The sequence below is a fragment of the Malaclemys terrapin genome, chromosome 7 (assembly GCF_027887155.1).
Source record: "Malaclemys terrapin pileata isolate rMalTer1 chromosome 7, rMalTer1.hap1, whole genome shotgun sequence".
NCBI classification, from domain to species: Eukaryota; Metazoa; Chordata; order Testudines; family Emydidae; genus Malaclemys; species Malaclemys terrapin.
In genome coordinates this window covers 45,477,620-45,499,727 of record NC_071511.1, presented here as the reverse complement: position 1 = coordinate 45,499,727, position 22,108 = coordinate 45,477,620, and the positions used below count along the sequence as shown (strand labels likewise).

Sequence of the window (22,108 nt, the reverse complement as noted above, 5' to 3'; positions counted from 1 at the left end):
TCCCTGTCCCTGACTGTCCCAACCCCTCTCCACACCCTTGCCCCCCTGACAGCCCCCCCCCCCCCAACTCCCGACCCATCCAACCCCCCCTCCCTGTCCCCTGACCAGGGCCGGCTTTAAAGAGCCCAGGAATCGGGCTATGCTCTGGCCGGGGTCGTGGGGTTTGGGGCCGGGCCGGAGGTGCTCGGCTGGCGCTGCTGGGGCCCGGAGCGCGCCCCCCCCCCCCGCCCCAGCTTAGCTGCTGCTGCCTCCCGCCTGCCCCTGCTTCTTTTCAGACTTCCCGCGAAGATCTGATTGGCGGGAAGCAGGGGAGGGGGAGGAGCAGGGGGCGGAGCGTTCAGGGGAGGGGAGGAGGGGGAAGACAGCTGCGTGCCAAACAGCATGGTAAGGCTGCAGGGGATGGGGGGAGCCGGGAAGGGGCTTTGGGTGCCCAGCTGTGCTTGGCCGCTGCTTTTCTATCTATAAATAGCCGACCGGGGGGAAATCCCGGATGTTTTTAGATTTTTAAAAATCTGCCCCGGACGGCTATTTATAGACCGAAAAGTCGGACATGTCCGGGGAAATCCGGACATATGGTAGCCCCCGTTTAAAGACTATAAAGAAATAGTGAGTCTGGGCCCTGAGAGGGAAGCAGACTCGTGGTGGGTCTCTCTTATTGGTGTTTGGTTTGTACTCTTTAGCAATTGAAACTAAACACAGCAGCCCAGGAAGCAGGGAAGATATTATAAAATTAATCATTTCTATTTTTGTTGGAATGGTTTATGGCTCAGTAATTGTATTAATTTTTTTTGCTAACACAGTAAGCCTAAATTAGCCTGTGCCCTAGTTCTTGTTACAATCTAGAAGTGAGTCAGATTTTAAAAAATCCAGAATCTATTTGCTAGAAGAATAAAAAAAAAATTACGCTGCCCCCCCAGCCTCAAAACTCATTTTAAAAAACTTTTATTCATAAACTAATAGGCTCTCTTGTAAATTCTTTAAATTTTTGTTCTGTACTCAGAGTGAGTAATACATTTAGGGAAGATGCACTATTATTCGTATATAACAAAAGTTTAATCCCTGCTTTTAGTGCAAATCTCAATTTCTTTTAATATGGAGGTGCCATTGTACTGGTACTGTCATTTCATAATGACACCATGGCTGTACAATAGATCCATTTTACAATGAAATTGGATAAAGTTAAGCTACACTTACATTGAAGCAGGATGAAAATGTGCAGATTGCAATTTCAGTTATAGTTAACTTCTGTTTAGTAGAACTTCCCTGGAAGAAATATGACTCAATTGATTATAAAAATATGTATATTATTTAAAGACACTAGATAAATTATATTTGATTAAAATTTAACCTCATTGTTCATCCATCTAGACAGAAAAAAGGGAGTGACAGTTTCTTCTTCTGCATCCAGAGCCTGGCTGCTAAAATGTGTAATCCTGAAAATGAAGTCAACAAAAAAACCACCACTTACTGGAGTTCTTGGAAGTGAATGTGTAAATTGTGTGGAAAGACTAGATCTTCTGGGGAGACTGAATTTAAATGAATTGTGCTGGATGAAATCTCAGTGCCTTGAAAATATTAGTTCAATGATTGAAGCTGTATGTGTGGTTGCCATTTCAGAAGTAAGCTAGAATGGAAAGGGAATTATTCCACCTGTGCCTGTCTTGAGGCAGCTCCTTATGTGGCAACTTTCAGTACTGTTTTGTGTGTTTGTTTAGTATTATCAGTCACTGAACTTCTAGAACTATATTCAAGGAAAATATCAAGATTAAGTCAGATGTCTCTTTAGTGTGTTAAATTCACAGCTTGATTAAATGTAGTCAAATATGCTGCAATCTCTTTAGTGAGGGGAGAACTTAAAAAGCAGTAAGGATAGTCTTGAGTAACTTAACAAAACATGAAGGTTAGTAGCATTGCTGTTAGTGTTATGCTGTGTGAGAAGGTCTTGACTTCATTAAAAATGAAGGTAGGTAGTTCAGAAATGTTCAGTACCAAATTAACATTTGCATGTCTTATTCTGAACACATGGATTTTATCCATTTTGAGATTCCTTCCTCTTCAGATCTTCCTTGATCCCACTTATCCTGTTCTCTAATCCAGGGTTTTTTAAAATTAATTAGTAAAATAAAGAATTTAAACTCAATGAGACACTTTTTCTACCCTTATTATGAGCGTTTACAATGATGATTGTGACCGTGTCTGGAGACCTTATCTTATTATCAAGCAAGCATGGCAAGATCAGGGAATTAAGGGTGGGCTCACCCGGGAGGGCTGGCTGCTGAATGCCCTGTGAGGTTCTCAGGAGTGACCAGTGAGCTCTTACAATCAGTTCCCTGGTGGATAAGGGGGGGGAGGGTGTTTCTAAGAAGCAGAGATCTGCACTAGATGGAGAAAGGACCTCTTGGTAAAATACTTGGGGCCCCTGCAAACTGTTCTCAGCAAATGGACCCCCTTTGAATTAACTGGGGCTTCATATGGGTGCAGAATTTGTCTGCAGGGAATAGATTACAGAATTGGGGTCTTAGATTTGTTGTTGGACCATGTTTACAAATTTTAACACTTCACACTATTATTTAATTTAAATGCCAATTGAAGCTTTTTGAGTTGGCAAAAAAAAAAGTTACCAATAGTCTCTCTTTAAAACTAGGGGATATTCTATATAGCTTTCAGAACCCAGAATTCCCTTTCCCTTGTCAGCCTTTAAGACTTGAGGCCACTAGTCTTTTGGCAGATTAGGACTGGATGGGATTTATTTTGGAGCTAGTCAAATGGGGGTTTGCTCTTGAAAGATAAGAGAAATCTGTCTCTTCCCAGGGCCTGAGTGCATGCCTTCTGCAGCACCCAATGTCTCTTAGAATTCAAGGGTTCAAGAATCTGGTAACAGAACCTGGATTTCTAGTTCCAGCACTTGGGAGCTGGTCCATTAAATATCTTTAATGAGAAAACCCCACCACTTCTCTCATTCAGCTCTTGGCTTGAGCTCTTCGATCGTTCAGCATTGTGCTGTGGCTAGCCCCCCCCCCCCCACACAAGGGAGTGGTGCAGGACTGGTAGCCTACCAGGCACCTATTGAATCTTGAAATTCTCAGAATTTTGTACTGCAGTCTTGTATTTGTTTTCCAGAACAATACCTTCTGCACTACTTGAAAAATGTTGGCGAGAGGAAGAACTAATGATACTTAATATTAAATTCTGTAGCTTGTTTGTGTTTTTAAATTGGTCTCACTTTGTCCCACTTCTGGTATGTCTGATTAAAAGTAAGTCATGTATTTCTCAGAAGATGCTGTGTAGGAAAAGTATTTGCTGTAATGTTATCTTGTGATAAATATTAGACACACTTCCATTTGGTATCAATGGTTTATCTGACTATAATTTAAACTCTCCTTTATGCCCTTCTTTTTCCTCGTTGCAGTGACAATTAAGGCCTGATGCCAGCCCAGAATTTCAGCCACTATTGTTCTTGTCTTTGTATACTGGTTGAGCATCACTGATGTAAACAGTCTTCTTAGCAGACTATTTGATTTACACGAATTAAAAACATGTCCTTTTTCTTACCTCTTTATAGACAACACAAACATAAACTGTCTCAAGTTAGGATGGGCTCCAGTAACTAAAATCAAACAGAGCAGTTTCTTTTAGTGCGATGTTTTATATTGTTCCTAAACACTTGTCTGCTCAGGATAGGTCAACAACTTCCTCCTAACATAAATGTATATGGTACCCATAGAAATCGTGGTTAGAAACACTGTCTAGTGTACACAAGCTTCAGGCTGTTTAGAACATAGTGTCTTAGCCTCTTGTGCAACTTAAAAACATCATTCACTCTTTTTTCTACCCAGCAAAGGAGAATCTACTGTGTTCAAGGCTCATACGGCAACTGTAAGAAGCGTTCAGTTCTCCAGTGATGGACAGTCCTTGGTTACAGCTTCTGATGACAAAACTGTCAAAGTATGGACAGTTCACAGACAGAAATTTCTCTTTTCCTTGAACCAGCACATAAACTGGGTTCGCTGTGCCAAGTAAGTACAACCTGCTGGCAAAAAACGGTGGTGGTATATGTCTTAAAACAAAGAGTGCATTCAGCAGGTGGCTTTGGTGTAACAACACCAAAAGCCTTATGCTTCAAATCAGTCCTGAGCTGAAGTAATTTTGAACAGGTATAGAGATCTATATATCCTTGTTGCCCAACCCCCAAGTAAATGCAACATCTAAACTTTTTTTCTTTAGCAGTTGGATTTGTGATGACTGGGAGAACCGCATGGAGAATTGCCTGCTGGGTGCAAAGGTTGCAGACCTCTTGATACCTAGATAGACTTGTATGCAGTGCTGGGGAGGAACCAGTAGTCATGGTACACGGCATAGGGAAAGATAGGAGAGTGGTCCTGGATGCCGAATTTAGGGCAGTAGGTAAGATAGATATAGATATTTTTAAGTCCTCCATAATGGCATTCTCTAAAATGCTTCCAGTTCTACGTGCAGCGCCAGTTTGATAGTCAAACAGCAGGGTCTCAATGTCGTCTGAGACTGGTGTCGGGAGGAGGGATTTAGGTTTATTAGAAATTGGGGAATCTTTTGGGAAAGGAGGAGCCGATGCAGGAAGGACTGGCTCCACCTAAACCAATATGGAAAGAGATTTCTGGCATGTAAAATTAAAAAGCTTGTAGTGGAGTTTTTAAACTAGGACTGGGGGAAAGCCAACAGGTATGAAGGTGCACACCGTTTGGACAGACCCATCCCTGCGGGGTGGATTTATTAAAGTGGACACTATCTAGTCTAATAAAGAGGAGATGATAGAAGTTGATGAAGTAGGTAGGAACTGAAGAGAAACAGTCAAAGAAAGGCAGATAACTAAATATTGACAAACTTTATAAATGCTTGTATACAAATATAAGAAGTCTAAATAGTAAGATGGTTGAACTTGAGGTATTAAATGAGGATATTGATATAATAGGCATCATGGGAACTTTGCCATTGTTCCGCTATAGGACATGGTAAAACCACTATACAGAAAATATAGGAATGATAGAGTAGGTCTTACTGGTGGGGGAGTGGCAGTATATGTGGGGGTATAAAAGCATAAAGTCAATTATAGTAACAATCTTAAATGAATCAAACCGTATAATAGAATTTCTATGGATGGAAATTGCGTGCTTGAATAATAAGACTATAGCAGTAGGAGTATACTGCTGGCAACCTGATCAAGATGATAAGGGTGATTGTGAAATGCTCAGGGAGATTAGAGAGGCTACAAAAAAACAGAAAACCCCGTAATAATGGGGGATTTCATCTGTCCCCATGTTGAGTGGGTATGTGTCATCTCAGGATGGGATGCAGAGATAAATGTTTCTAGACACCGCTAATGATTTGCTTCTTGGAATAGCTAGTCGTGGAACCCACAAAGGGAGAGGCAATTCTTGATTTAGTCCTAAATGGTGCACAGGATCTGGTCGTAGAGGTGAATATAGCTGAACCACTCAGTAATAGTGACCATAATGTAATTAAATTTAACATACTTTGTGGGGGGGCGGAATGCCCATGAAACTGACCACAGTAGCATTTAACTCCGTGGTTCTCAAACTTTTGCATTGGTGACCCCTTTCACACAGCAAGTCTCTGAGTGTGACACCCCTCCCCCCCCATTAAAACACACTTTTATATTTAACACTATTATAAGTGCTGGAGGCAAAGTACGGTTTGGCGGTGGTGGCTGACAGTTTGCAACCCCCCCATTTAATAGCCTCATGACTCCCTGTTTGAGAACCACTGACTTAACTTGAAAAAGGGAACTAGAAAAAAAAGGAAATTAAAAGGGACAGTCACAAGAGTGGATGCCTGCAAGCTCTATGGAAACGTTAAAAACACCATAATATAGGCTTAAACTATGTGTACCCTTTTACTGTGTGTGGTTGTGGGTTTTTTTAGGACCCAGAAAAATGCCACCATGGCTAAACAACTTGCTGAAAGAGGTGGTTAGAGGGGAAAAAAGGCATTCTTTAAAAATTGGAAGTCAAATCCCACTGAGGAAAATAGGAGCATAAATTCTGTCAAGTCAGAAAATATAATTAGGCCAGCTAAAAAAGAATTTAAAGAGCAGCTAGCAAAAACACAAAAAGTAACAGCTAAATTTAAGTACATCAGAAGTAGGACAAAGCCCACCGAACAATCAGTGGAGCAAGTGGATGATGGAGGTGCTAAATGAGAATTCTAGGAAGCCTAGGCCATTGTGGAGAACCTAAATGAATTCTTTGCTTCAGTCTTCACTGCAGAGGATGTGAGAGAGATTGTCACACCTGAGACATTCTTTTTAGGTGACACATCTGAGGAACTGTCAGACTGAGGTGTCAGTAGAGGTGGGTTTTGGAACAACTTGATAAATTAAACAATAAGTCACCAGGACCACATGGTATTCACCAAAGAGTTCAGAACTGTTAACTGTGGTATGTAGCTTATCCTTTAAATCGACCATGGTACAGTTGACTGGAGGATAGCTAATGTAACACCCATGATTTAAAAAGTCTCCAGATGCAATCCTGGCAATTACAGGCTGGTAAACCTAACTTCAGTACCAGGAAAATTGGTTGAAACTATAGTAAAGAACAGAATGATCAGACACATAGATGAATACAATATAGTGGGGAAGAGTTGACATGGCTTTTGTAAAGGGAAATCATGCCTCACCAATTTATTAGAATTCTTTGAGGGAATCAACAAACATGTGGACAAGAGTGATCCAGTGGATATAGTGTACTTGGACTTTCAGAAATGCTTTGACAAGGTCTCTCACCAAAGGCTCTTAAGCAAAGTAAACAGTCATGGGATAAGAGGGAAGGTCCTTTCATGGATCAGTAACTGGTTAAAAGATAGGAAAGAAGGGGTAGGAATAAACAGTCAGTTTTCAGACTGGAGAGAGGTAAATGACTGGGTCGTCCAAGAATCTGTAGTGGGACTGGTGCTGTTCAACACCTACATAAATGATCTGGAAAAAGGGGTTAACAGTGAGGTGGCAATAGTTGCAGACAATACAAAATTACTCAAGATAACCAAGTCCAAAGCAGACTGTGAAGAGTTACAGAAGGATCTTAAACTGGGTGACTGGGCAACAAAATAGCAGATAAAATTCAATCTTGATAAATTCAAAGTAATGCACACTGGATAACACAATCCTAACCATACATAAAAAATGATGGGTGTGACGGGTTCTGTCACAGAGACCCCCTTGGGACTGTCACCTGATGTGCTGAAACCACCTCTGAGCCCATTTTCTCTGATGGCTTGGGACTCCAGAACCTTGTCTTGTTGAGCCTGCTGCAACACAGACCCAGGGTCTGAACCATGCCGCCAAAGCTGCAGACTTAACTGAAAACAGCTCAGCAAGTACTCCTGTCTCCAGCACTCAGACACCCAGCTCCCAATGGGTCCAAGCCCCCAAATAAATCCGTTTTTATTCTGTATAAAGCGTATATAGAGTAAACTCATAAATTGTCTGCTCTCTATAACACTGATAGAGAGAGATGCACAACTGTTTGCTCCCCCAGTTTATTAATCACTTACTCTGGGTTTGTTAATGAACAAAAGTGATTTTATTAAGTATAAAAAGTAAGACTGTTTCAAGTAATAACAGACAGAATAAAGTAAGTTACCAAGCAAAATAAAACAAAACCCGCAAGTCTAAGCCGAATACGTTTAAGAAACTGAATACAGGTAAATCTCACCCTCAGATGTTCTAATAAGCTTCTTTCACAGACTAGATTCCTTCTTAGTATGGGTCTAATCCTTTCCCCTGGTACGGTTCTTGTTAGTTCCAGCTCAGGTGGTAACAATCTCATGATTGGCAGCCCCCTTTTATATCTTTGGCACAAGGTGGGAATCTTTTGTCTCCCTGGATTCCCACTCCTTTTAAATGGAAAAGCACCAGGTTTAAGATAGATTCCAGTACCAGGTGACATGGTCTCGTGTCACTGTAAGACCTCCTTCTTTATTACCTAGTAGCTGGGAGACACTTACACAGGAAGGCTTACAGGTAAACAAAACCATTCACAGTTCATTGATTCTGAAGCACCCTTAATGGCTTCCACTTAACATATTTACCTGAGTAATACAAGTTTATATCTTATTCTCCTAACGCCAGACATAGAAATAATACATGCAAACAAATAGGATGAATGCACTCAGTAGATCATAAGCTTTGTAATGATACCTTACAAGAGACCTTTTGCATAAAGCATATTCCAGTTACATTATATTCACACTCATAAGCATCTTTCTATAAAAACATGGAGTGTAATATCACAATGGGTTCTATACAGGGTGATGTCACTCAAGAAAGATCTTGGAGTCGTGGATAGTTCTCTGAAAACATCTTAATGTGCAGCAGCAGTCAAAAAAGCTAACCATGTTATGGACCATTAGGAAAGGGATAGATAACAAGACAGAAAATATCATAATGCCCCTATATAAATCCATGGTACTCCCACACCTTGTGTGCAATTTTGCTTTTCCCATTTCAAAAAAGATCGATTAGAATTGGAAAAGGTACAGAAAGAGGCAACAAAAATGATTATGGGTATGGAAAAGCTTCCGTCGGAGGAGAGATTAAAAAGACTGGGACTTTTCAGCTTGGAAAAGATATAACCTCAGAGGGGATATGATAAAGGTCTATAACATTGTGACTTGGTGTGGAGAAAGTGGATAAGGAAGTGTTATTTACTCCTTCACCTTATGGAAGAATCAGGGGTCAATGAAATTTTTAGGCAGTAAGTTGAAAACAAACAAAAGGAAGTACTTTTTCATACAGGTCAACTTGTGGAACTTATCAGAGGATGTTGTGAAGGCAAAAAGTATAACTGGATTAAAAAAAGAACGAGGTCCCCATCCAGGGATCACTCAATAAATTGCCCTGTTCTATTCATTCCCTCTGAAGCATCTGGCACTGGTTGCTGTTGGAAGACCGGCTACAGGGCTAGATGGGCCATTAGTCTGACCTAGTATGGCCATTCTTGTGTTTTCTGTTCAGAAGAAAAGCCAACTGTCTAGTTACTTCAGCCCTATTTCACTTCTTCTTACCCTGATGCACTTCTGTTTCACTTCTTCATACCCTGATTGGATATTGGAAATAGTGTTTATCCCCATTGTGACGGCTTGGATCACAGAAACCACTTTGGGTTTGCCAACTGATGTGCTGAGACTACTTCTAACCTGTTTTTCCTGGCAGCTTGGGACTCCAGAACCTTGCCTAGTTTGAGCCAGACATGGTTGTGTGCTGCAAACCCAGACCAGGTCTGAACGATGTCCCCTAAACGCTGCAGGCTTAACTGAAAACCACTTAAGAAGTGTTCCTGTCTCTAACACTCAGATTCCCAGCTCCCAATGGGGTCCAAACCCCAAATAAATCCATTTTACCCTGTATAAAGCTTATACAGGGTAAACTCATAAATTGTTTGCCCTTTATAACACTGATAGAGGGATATGCACAGTTGTTTGTCCCCCCCCCCCCCCCCCCAGGTATTAATACATACGCTGGGTTAAGTAAAAAGTGATTGTATTAAATACAGAAAGTAGGATTTAAGTGGTTCCAAGTAATAACAGACACAGCAAAGTGAATTACCAAGCAAAATAAAATAAAACACGCAAGCCTATGCCTAATACAGTAAGAAAGTGATTACAGATAATCTCACCCTCAGAGATGTTTCAATAAGCTTCTATCACAGACTGGATGCCTTCCTAGTCTGGGCACAATCCTTTCCCCTGGTACAGCCCTTGTTCCAGCTCAGGTGGTAGCTAGGGGATTTCTCAGCCCCCTTTGTTCTGTTCCACTCCCTTATATAACTTTTGCACAAGGTGGGAGTCCTTTGTTCCTCTCTGGGGTTCCCCCTCCCCCCCTTTCTAAATAGGAAAGCACCAGGTTTAAGATGGATTTCAGTACCAGGTGACATGGTCACATGTCCTGTGAGACCCCAAGCCTTCATTCCTCCCAGCCTGACTCACAGGAAGGCCTGCAAGCAAACAGAGCCATCCACAGTCAATTGTCCTGGTTGATGAGAGCCATCAAGATTCCAAACCACCGTTATTGGCCCACACTTTGCATAATTACAGTAGGCCCTCAGAGTTATATTTCATATTTCTAGTTTCAGATACAAGAATGATAGATACATACAAACAGGATGACCACACTCAGTAGATTATAAGATTTGTAATGATACCTTACATGAGACCTTTTGCATGAAGCATATTCCAGTTACATTATATTCACACTCAGCATATTTTCATAAAATCATATAGTGCAACGTCACACCCATTATGTTATACACATGGCTGTAATTCTTTCATTGCAACCTAAAGCCTTAATCCTGTAAAGATTTATGCATGTGAGTAGATGTGTCGATCTCCGTGGTACTACTTGCCTACGTGACATTGTTGGAGAGGGCGGCTTAAGGTTGCACTTTTCTGGTAATGTCAAATAGTGTTTCTACAGTTACTGTTGTCTATTTTGAACTTCTCCTAACAGCCCTAACCAGAAATATAGTCATTTTGAGGACAAATAAATTACCTTTCCTACTGGTAGTGAATCTAGAAATTGTCCGAAGCAGGGCCTAGAAATGAAGCACTTGAAACAGCCTTACTTGAAAACAAGTAGGATAGATGATCTGAAATCAGTTTAACCATTTTTTCTGAAGAGTCGTTTAATCTATCTGCATGCTGTTCAATAATTTCAGTCCTTTTAGGTTGCTTTTCTCAGTAATCATAGAAATCAGCTTTGCAGATTTAGCTCTGCATTCGGCTACCCTTGCTCCTCAAGTAGTCGTATTGACATCAGTGGGACTACTCAGAGTAAGTACTTGAGTACATGAACATTTAATTTGCAGCAAGCTGGGGTGTAAATCTACCATATGCTAAATGTCCATGGACCCTGCTGCTACACACTAACCATTCCCTAGTGCACTTTGATCTACCCTGCTTTGAAATGTGAGTAGATCGAAGTGCACTAGAGAACAGCAGGGTCCACAATGACATTTAGTGCATGGCAGGCTAGTGTGGGGTGGATTTACGTCCCAGCATGCTGTGAACTAAATATTGCTGTAGACAAACCCTAAGATGTATCCTACCATGAGTAAGGTATCCAGATCTAGCCCATACTGTCTATCCCCTCCAGCTTCTTGTTAGTTCTGAACTTTGCTATAATTCCTGTATTTATTTTAGATTTTCTCCAGATGGAAGACTAATAGCTTCTGCAAGCGATGATAAAACTATCAAACTATGGGATAAAACCAGCAGAGAATGTATACATTCTTTTTGTGAGCATGGTGGGTGAGTACCAGTAGAATGCACAGGGGCAAGACACACAAGGCTGTCTTATTTGAGCCTGCCACACTTTTTTCACTGTTAGGCAGAGGTTAAATCATGACTGACTGCACAATCGCATAGATCCTAGCTACACAGAAATGACCTTTAGTCACCAACCATTCCTTCCAGATCCCTTACTGCTGGGCTTGAAAGTGACATGGATGTTAGTGTAAATGAAGCTAAACATGTTTTAACATCCATCTAGTGGCCTAGATATGAGAACAGTTCTTAGAAATCATTTTAGCCACATTCTGCTGAGGACAAAACCACATTAAATGAAACTTTTCACATCTCTTCTTGCCTCCTCCCACCCCCAATACATACATACATACACACACTCTCTCTCTCTCTCTAGTTCTAGGAAACTTAAGGAGGTTTGAATCTCACTTCTCTTCACTAGATTTGCCAAAACTTTATTTTTATTGTGCTCTAAATTAATGAAGTTCAATAATTAAAAGGTCTTTGCAATAATGCTTTGCACTTGTGCGGTACCTTTCATTCTAGGCTCTCTAAACCATTCATAAAATTAATCAAACCTCCTACATGTCGTCTGTGAGGTGGGGAAGTGTTATACCTATTTTATAGTTGAAACTGAACCACCACAAGATTAAGGGACTTGTCCAAGGTTATAGATCAAGTCAATGATCGAACTGAGACCAGAACCCATGATTTCTAGGTTCCGATTCCATGGCATCATTTGACACACACCTCCTCAATAGACCAGTAACTGCATACTGCCTTTTTGTTTTCCCTTTCATACAATTCTCTTGTTTCAAGATAACATCTGAATTTGTCATTAAGGTTGTATTTAATGTCATGACCTTTGATTCTGATCTCGTTAATGTCATGGTACAATACTGTTGTTTTTCATAAGCCTTTTTAGTACACATGGTTCCTCCACACAACAGATCTGAGAATTTGATGAAAAACACTATATAAGCTCTTGGTGGTATTCTTAATATGACGCAATGTAAGGATGCTAATAGGGCAGTCAGTTTTCTTGTTATCCGATGTCTTGCTTGTATCAATGGAGCAAGAGTTACAAAGCACCTTAAAGGATCGATTTTATACTTTTTTTTTTTTTTTAAATAACAATGTGTTCAAAGGATATGGCTGCATGTTGTATCTCATAAGCACCAATTAAGAACTCCTGTGATCTTAGTAAAAAAAATTGCTTCTATTAAATATTAACTTTTGAAAATTAATGTTAAGACATCTAAATCTACAAAATTCCAGAAGGTTTGCTTCTGAAACTCATGTAATTGTCATCAAATTCTTTTTAATACAAATATATATAAAATAGTGCTATATCATATCCTGCCTTAAGGGTGTGAGAGAAGCACAAGATAAATGTTAGTTGACTTGAGTCGTGTTTAGCATCTTTAAGTCAGATTTCTTCCTGCCCCCATATTATTTCACTAACATACTGTAATGCTCCTTCTTGTAAGGGATCCCTCCAAGTTTAAACTGTTGGATTTTTCTTTATAGGTTTGTGAATCATGTGGATTTTCATCCCAGTGGTACATGCATTGCTGCAGCTGGTACAGATAACACAGTGAAGGTGTGGGATGTTAGGATGAATAGACTACTTCAGCATTATCAAGGTAAGTTACAGACCTAAGAGAGTTGTTTCTTTTTGTTTTTTGTTTTTTTCCACTGTGGTGTTTAACCTAATAATTGGATCCTCAGGAGGCTAGGCAAAGGGGGAAAAAAATTGCTTGCAATGAATTCTTGCTCACTTTACAAGTTGAAAATAAAACTTGCCAGCTCTAAATTAAACTGTTGGCACCTCTGGTCTTTATATAGCCTGTGCTATCTCCCTACCCAACAATGTTTTCAGCTTTGTGCATCTGTTTACGTAAGTCAGACTGGGAGAACTAATCATTCTCTAGCTTCCCTATATTATTAATAAATAGTGAATGTACATATGGCTGAAAGGTGTGGAAAGCTGTAGCAATGCCAAAAGAGCAGAGCTGTCCTGTCACATCTCCTGAGTAGCCAGCTCCTCCTTCATATCTACCTCTAAAAGCATGTGCTTAAACTCTTGTTACAGATGAATGCTTTGAGAGGAACACGTTCAACAGTAAATCAGGAAGTGTGCAAAGAGGCCACTGAGGCTGTCATAGTCCTTTGGTACCATAAGGAAGCAAGTGAACAGCAGCACTGTGTTTTTTTTGTTTTGTTTGTTTGTTCTTTTTTTAAAGAGAACTTACCTTCCTTTCTTTCTGAGGGTTTCTGAAATTCAAAGCTACATGACGTTCTCCTCGTAGTCTAAGTGTGATGAGATAGTCCCTAGGGTTAGCCTTCAGAGACTACAAAAACAACAAGGAGTCTGGTGGCACCTTAAAGACTAATAAATCTGTTAGTCTTTAAGGTGCCACCAGACTCCTTGTTGTTTTTGTAGATACAGACTAACACGGCTACCCCCTGATACTTGACACCTTCAGAGACTGCTGCACTCATTTGTTTAGTGACCATGTCCCTGCTTAACCACATTTTAGTAAATAATCCTTCCTAGTGGCAGTGTTTTAATGAGCCAGTTTGCAAACTTCAGAACTGTAATCACGCATATATAGAGCCGTTTTTACTGTTCATAGATTTTTAAGGCCTGTGATCATCTAGTGTGACTCCCTGTATAACACAGGCCATAGGACACAGGACTTCCTTGAATTAATTCCAGTTTGCACTAGAGCATATTGTGATGTTCCCCTCTGGTGTTGTATGGACTGGTGATCTGTTAGGTCACTCCAATCCTTGACTCTGGGAACCAGCCTTACCCTGCTCTGCTGTGAGAACCCCACTCCTGGGCTGTTCACGCACAGCCTCTGGCATGTAAGCTGCTCCTTGGATTGTGCAACCGAATGACACTAGCCAATATCTCCGGTCCCAGACATAACCCTAGGAACCTCCATCTTGCAGTGTCCAGTTATGCCCGCTGGACGTTGCAAGCTTATATGAGTTCGTCAATTTAATGAAGAAATTGATATGTACCAGGCTTGTTATCCCAAGGCGAGTGTCTGACTCGCTTTGAACGAAACACACTGCTTCAGGTAGAATAAACAGATTTATTAATTATAAAGGTAGACTTTAAGTGATTAGAAGTCAAAGCATAACAAGTCAGATTTGGTCAAATGAAATAAAAGCAAAACGCATTCTAAGCTGATCTTAACACTTTCAATGTTCCTACAAACTTAGATGCTTCTCACCACAGGCTGGCTGATTGCTCTTCAGCCAGGCTCTCCCCTTTGATCAGCACTTCAGTCGCTTGGTGTGGTGTCTGTAGATGTAGGTGGGGGAGAGAGAGAGCATGGCAAATGTCTCTCCCTTTTATCATGTCCTTTCTTCCCTCTTGGCTTTGCCCCCCGCCTCCCTTCAGAGTCAGTTGAGCATTACCTCATTGCATTTCCAAACTGACCCAAAGGAAGGGGGGTGACTCACTCAATAGTCTAACAGATTCTTTTGTTGTTGCCTAGGCCAGCGTCCTTTGTTTCTGTGAGGCTGGGCTGGGTTTGTCCCATGCATGCCCTGATGAGGTGTGAACTGCCTCTCTGTTCTTGGAGAGTTTTTGCCCGGGCTTGCTTTAAGCCACGAGGATAAGTTTTCAGCCTCATAACTATATACATGAAATTATAACCTATAACCTTACTAAAACAACAAGGAGTCTGGTGGCATCTTAAAGACTAACAGATTCATTTGGGCATAAGCTTTTGTGAGTAAAAACCTCACTTCTTCGGATGCGTTTCACTCTATGCATCCGAAGAAGTGAGGTTTTTACTCACGAAAGCTTATGCCCAAATGAATCTGTTAGTCTTTAAGGTGCCACCAGACTCCTTGTTGTTTTTGTAGATACAGACTAACACGGCTACCCCCTGATACTATAACCTTACTGTAACAATTACTATAACATCATTGTAACAGCCATGCTCAGTGCATCATGACCCTTCCGAAGACACCCAACATGACAAACTGTGCATTGGATACCACACAATCATTTTATAAAGATGAACATGGGGGTATAGGGTGTTCCCCTGAGGTACAGAGCATCACACACATCTCTTAGGAAAACATCCAGTTGTGATTTTTAAAATGTCTAGTGATGAAGAATCCACCACAACCCTTGATAAGTTGTGCCTATGATTAATTACTCTGTGTTTAAAATATTGCATCTTATTTCTAGTCTGAATTTGTCTAGCTTCAACTTCCAGACATTTGATCACATTATACCTTTGCTTGCTAGAATCAAGAGCCCTCTATTATTAAATTTCTGTTTCGCATGTTGATACTTATTAAATGTGATGAAGTCCCCTCCTAACTTTTTCTTTAAGCTAAACAGATAGAACTCCTTGAGTCTTCCACTATAAGGCATGTTTTCCAATCCTTTAATTATTATTGGGCTCTTCTGTGAGCCCTTTCCAATGTATCAACAGTTATGTTGATGAACATATGTTAAGGGAAACAAAGACCTTCTAGAAGAGGTGCAGTGCAGAATGCTTGTGGATGGTGCATGCATGTCACCATATTATTGGTTACACTATAGTTGTAACCAAGAATTTCAACACAAACCAAATATAAATGTCTGAGGTAAAGGGGGTATATTCTTTCTGATGGCCACAACTCCACTAGCAAAGTTGTCTGTGTATTGAGAGAAGTGCTTACTCCAAACTGTGTGAGTATTAGTGAAACTTGGAAATGGATATAAAACCTCTGCTGTTAAAACAGGCATAACTTTTTAAATCCTTAAACGAGGGTAAAGGGCAATCTGAAACTACTTATTAGCTTTTATGCAGTGGCAGGATATACATCATGTGTTTCCAGCCACACCATTATTTGGCTCTACAGTGATCTCTTCCTGCTTATGATTTAGAGAGATTAAATTGTCTGGGTCCAGTGTGGCTTAGTTGCCATTTGACTGCCAGGATTATTTTTGTCTCTTGGAATTTTAACTGTATCTTTTTCCTGAGTGGCATTTTATTGTTACACTTTTGTTATTGAAATCTTGTAAAACCAGCTACTGCATAAATCCTAATTAGACACCAAACTGTCAGATTGAAATAATAAATTAAAACTAATAACTTGCAATGGTTATGGGCACAGTGAAGTCATGCCAGTTGCTTTGCAGATACAAATGGGTATCTCTCTTTCTTGCATAAGGATTTATATACCTAATTCATATGATTTAGATAGAAGTTACAGATATCGCACATTTGAAAATGAAATTATATTTTTAGAAGAACAGAACCATGAAATCACTAAATTCCACTAGAGGGCATCTTTTCCTTCAATATATAATCATGTTAAGAAACTGACAGGTTTGTTTGATTTTCAAGGGAATCCATTTTAAGAGTCAAATTGGATTGATTAAAGAGCTGTAATTGATAAGTAGTGTTTTTTCCCCCCGATAGAGAGGTGAATAATGCTGTGGTTGTTACCCAACCACTGATTAGTCTGTTGTTGTTGTTGCCATGACTTTGTTCCAACTGCAACATTTGTAAATGATAGTTAAAGGTTTTACAATTTGTTTTCTGCTTTTCTATAGTGTGTCTCAATAAACTAACTTATAAATAACCTGGACATACTCAATGAGCAGACAAATGAACTGTTTACCTACTACACTGAGAAGAGTACTCCTGTACAGGAAATCAACCATAAAAAGTCTGTATAGCCATATTACTGGTATGAAATTCACTAATATGTTCAGACCTGTTGTGTGGGGCAAATCTGATGCCATATTGCAAAATAAGGAAAACTAGCATCCCAGTGATATGACTTAACCTTCAATTCCTCATTATCTAGGAGGAGTAAATAGTGGACTCTTCAGAATGACTATCTGAATTTACTCAGACATAACATTTTATTAGTGTGAAGCCGTTATGTGTATTAGGCGTGATGCACTATTCTTCTAGGTAGCAGGATAAGGTTATAGCGACATCTCTTACCAGTCTAGTTACAGCAAGTGCATAAATAATTAGAGGTAGCCTAGTGAAAGACATTTTCCATGTCCGCCATCTGTCTTTGTACTTGGTTATTTTGCATTAGTCTCAGAGATGTCAATAGAAGTGTCTTTGGGGGTTCTGGCTAGTAACAGAATAATTTAGGGGACTAGATTAATGCTATATGAGCCACTTGGAGGCAGGGATCAACTTTTTTTGTTCTGTGTTTATTTGCATCTGCACAATGGAGTCTGGTCCATGGCTGGGGCTCCTAGGTGGTATCACAATACAAATTAATAATAAAGGTTGATAGTAATTTATTCCATACGTAATAAGTATAAATGGAATAAATTACTATATCACATTGTACATTTTAGGTCACAAAAAATAGTGCAATGCAGATTTCATAGAGTTAAGTACCCTGGACAATTATCCTGATCACATTGTGCATTGCCAAAATATTTGTTTTCCACATTTGTTTTTTGTTTAAATTTTTGGCATGGGGAGGGGGAGGCATCATTTGCAGCAGGGGAGAACAGAGGTTGTATTACTAATAGTAGTTTAGAATCCTTTGGATTTCCTTCGGTTTTTCCCATTATTTCTCTTTTTTTTTTTTTTTTTTTTTAAGTCATGAATCTGTGAGTAAGCCATCAGATCAGGGGTGATCCCAGATTACAGTACTTTAGCAGCAAACTCTGCTGGCTCTGCAGTGCCCAAAGTTTGTCAGTTCACATTGTGCTTACATTAGTCTACTGGAACAGCCCTACACATTTTTTTTTGGTAACATGATGACTATATTTTTTTATTAGAACAGTTGATCAAGAACAAAGAAACGATGAAAAATATAGAACAATAGATGTACAATGGAAACCACCTTTATTGCGGTTGTTATGGCCATCTTAATTTATATTCTAGTCAATGGCTGCTAAAATAATATTAACTAATCTCTGGTACTCCATGGGCTCACCATTGTCACAGTTCATGCTTTACATTTTGTTCACAGTACTTATAGTACTATACAGTTCACCCTATAGACTGCAGAGACTCAATTTTAGAGGATAAATCTGCAAAAAGAGATGTGCATATGACCTTAGTACTGGCCTAATCATAAATGGCTGTTGATATTGGCTATGTGCAGTGTAGTTGTAACCGTGTTGGTCCCAGGATATTGGAGAGATACCTTGTCTCTCTAATATTGGCCATACACGCTTCTAAGCCTTGAATGGCAAATAGACAAGTCAGTGACGGGGCTTCCTCTTTCCCCTGTTGCCTCTACCATTTATTGGTATCACTAGTTGCAGCATCAAATAGAGTTGGATCACAGTTCTTGCTGTCCAGTTCAGTGTGAGTGGTTTGGGGGAGGAGGTGGTGGTGGTGTTAAGTATCTCTTGAGGTGTGGGAGCTGGTATGGGAAGCAGTTGAGCTATTGATGATCACCTCCTACTGGCCCATGATCCCAGCCCCTACTACTCACTTGTTAGCTTTTCAGACATCTGGTATGCTTTCTCCCATGCTGACAGATATGCTTGGGAGGTGTTCCCCATTAGTATCTGCAAAGCTACTTCTTCATCCACCTTTAAATCCCTCCTCAAAACTCCTTTGCTGTGAAGCCTACAAAAAACTTGACCATGATTATGCTGCTAGTTTGCTGAGACCACTGCCTGTAATGCTGACCAGTATTGCCTCATCGTTAGTATTCCTCCCTCTGTCTATATCCATCTGTTGTCTCATTATATACTTGGTCCCTGCCCCAAGAGGCTTACAATCCATCTTTTTGTTCTGTGTTTGTAAATGCCTAGAACAGTGGTGTCCCTGATCTATGAGTTGGTCCATAGTCACTAAGGTAGTACAGATAATAAATAGCAATAATTGATGGCAGAGGAGGACAGATGGAACTTTCTCTGAGCTTAGGTTGCCAAGAAGTACTTGGGCACCAAAGCTGTGGCTGCCTACAAAGCTTGGTCTCGACCTGTCTGTGGGGTTTGTATGGTTTCCTTCCATCCTAGAAAGTTCCCATGCTCTTTGTTGAAGTTGGAAGTAGTTCATTTCCTGTCCCGGGCTTCCAAGGATCCACTGTTGGCTACCATATTTCTGGTCAAAGTATTCTGTTTTGAAACTTATTCCTTTGATAAAATACACGTATGTCCATTAACTGAATGGATATATGAAGTGGGGGATAATAGATCTGAGTGTGGAGGTATATACATTTCATTAGCAGTAGAAAATTATTGGTGAAATATTATCCCATTGTGATTGGTTCTTGTACTAACAACCCTATTCTTGTGACATGAGCCAAACTAAAATATCTATAGTAAAAATTTGTTCTATTTTTGATCTCTGGATCAGTTTGTCTCCAGAAATGTGTGGTTTTTTTTCCCCCCCTCCCCCCCACTGCCCACCAGTTGGGAAAGTAATGTACATGATGGCATTAAATTCATTATTTCAATTACATGAAAAGGTTAAGTGTTTACCTGAGGCAGTAATCATTTCCAGGTTACCTGGGTTGGATTAAGAATCTTCCTTTGCATAGTTTTTGAAAGACTCTTTCAGAATTGTTGATGATGTGAGAACTGTTAATAATGTTTAAGGGAAAATATCTACATTTTGTGTTAACTTAACAAGATTATTTCAGATTTTACAATCTAATGATAATGCAAAGTGTTATATGCATTTAAAATTCTATCTGTGGTTTGTAGTAAGACTAGGTAAATTTAATGTGCAACTTGGATTGAAATAAAAACTAAGAATTTAGTCTTTGTCTCTTTTTATAATAAAGCATAAATTCAAGGCACTAGAACATTTTGGAGCCAGATAGTGTAACTAAGAGACAAATTAGACTTCATATTCAAAACATCTTTAAGTGGTGGTTACTAGTATCGTGTAATATCACATATGCATAAGCAGTTGTACATTATGTGAAGTACTATATGTTCCCACAAATAAATATGCTCAATAGCATATTTATGCTATAATACATAAATATAAGGAGATCATTTTGTTGCAGAAGGTTTGAAAAAAAATGTTGTTCAGACTTTTCCTGAAGTTTCTTTTTAATTCTTCTAAGTACTGCTCTTAGGCTCTGTCCCCATGTAGAAAGGCTTGTATCACTGGACATGCATGTATCAAAATTAAAAATCCCCAAATACTGCTTACTGTTTTAACAAACTTTCAATATCCTGGTGAGCTTTGTTGAAACTATAAAGACATCTCATGCTAGACCTTCAAATAGGGCCGCTATCAAACATATGTTTTCAAGATGGCTGGTACTTCTGTTACAAAGTGTCTTAAACTAAGACTGCAGATTTTGGAGGAAGACGCCACTTGTGTTAAAATTTCAAGTCAAAACAAAACCACTTTCCATATTTTTTTTTTTTTTTTCCCACAAAAGTGTTACTTAACATTCTCCCTGAGATGCAGGCTTTGAGGTTTTGCCTTCATTTTAAGATGGCTTAGAATTTGAGAAAAGTAGAGCCTCGGTGGAAAAATGTTTTATATTCAGTTTTGACTCAGAATCCCTTTTCACTGGTAAGAGAAGACCTTGGTGTACAGATCAAATTTCTGGTTTAAACCTAAAATGCATAGGGCCAAACCGGGCTTTGGAGTAACTGGCAAAACTTACTCTTCCCCAGACCTGAATATGACCCTCATTGTAGAATGCTTTGAAAAGAGTTCCTGCATAATGTGAAAATTATGATCAGAAAACACATTAAACATATTATAACAGAGTATTGGAGGGTGTGTGTGTGTGTGTGTTTGGGGGGGGGACGGGGACGACTTATTGTGTAAATCGGTTTTAGATGTTGGGTGGGGTGTGTGTATATGTATATATAATTTTTTTTTTTTTTTTTCCCTAGTGCACAGTGCTGTGGTAAACTGTCTTTCCTTTCACCCCTCTGGAAACTACCTCATTACTGCCTCCAATGATTCAACCCTTAAAATTCTGGATTTACTAGAAGGAAGGCTGCTGTATACTCTTCATGGTCATCAGGTGAGGAGACTCTTCAGTATTACTTTTGTAAAGTAATGCGTAAAGCACGTGGACTCAGCAGATTGACAGAGAAATGATGTTGAGTCAAGTGTTAGGCTTCAGTTCTCTCGGCCTATAATGCTTAAGGTTCCTTGATTGGATTTTTAATTAAACCTGAAATTTCATTGGTGGTGGTGGAAATGTAGAGAAAACATGACAAGAAATGTAACTTATTAATCTAAGGTACTGCTTTCATAAGGAAGAAAAATAGGGAGACAGTATACAGCTCAGTTCTAGATTTGGCTTTAAAATTGTTTTACAAAATAAGTTGTCACAATTTAAAAACAATCTTTCCTTGAGAGTCGGCTACTGAAATAAAAAGTGCTAATACATGGGGATCAATATTGGAAATTGGCTCTATACACAGACTAGTTACTTTGCCTGATAGGGTTTCTGGGAACAAGGAGGGGTATGTTCCTGGGTGTGATTTGGGGGTGAGAGCTTTTCTGGAGTCCTCCCATTTTGGCAGCTGCCTAAGTTAACTTATCTTCATTTGATTACTTAATATTCCTGATTGGCAGAGTTAACTTATTTGTATTCTAGTATTTATGCTGCTGGGTGTTTTGTTGCGGTAGGTCTAATTATATTCAGAGTGCTTGGAGTTCTTGTGTTTTTTAAATGTTAAATCTAAATAAATAGTCTAATTTTACTGTCCAAGCTGAGTGAGGCAGCAAAGGCATGAATAATGAAAAGCAAACAAGTTCTAAAATATTCCTTTGCAAGATGATGATGATGATAGTGACAACTTAAATTGTAACCCAACAGTGTCCTTATTGGCTGAGGGCTGGGACTTCCAAAGTCAAAGGGCTTTGGG

General features: G+C 39.6%; 1 protein-coding gene across 2 annotated transcripts in view; it reads left to right on the top strand.

Annotated features, from left to right (window-relative positions):
* Positions 1 to 22,108, top strand: part of POC1A (POC1 centriolar protein A) — a 112,516-nt gene that overhangs the window by 14,225 nt on the left and 76,183 nt on the right. For both annotated transcript variants that reach the window (XM_054034984.1, XM_054034985.1), the window contains exons 4-7: positions 3,837 to 4,016; positions 11,194 to 11,301; positions 12,826 to 12,941; positions 21,122 to 21,255. In XM_054034984.1, the coding sequence (XP_053890959.1) occupies positions 3,837 to 4,016; positions 11,194 to 11,301; positions 12,826 to 12,941; positions 21,122 to 21,255 (538 nt within the window). The remainder of the gene's footprint in view (positions 1 to 3,836; positions 4,017 to 11,193; positions 11,302 to 12,825; positions 12,942 to 21,121; positions 21,256 to 22,108) is intronic.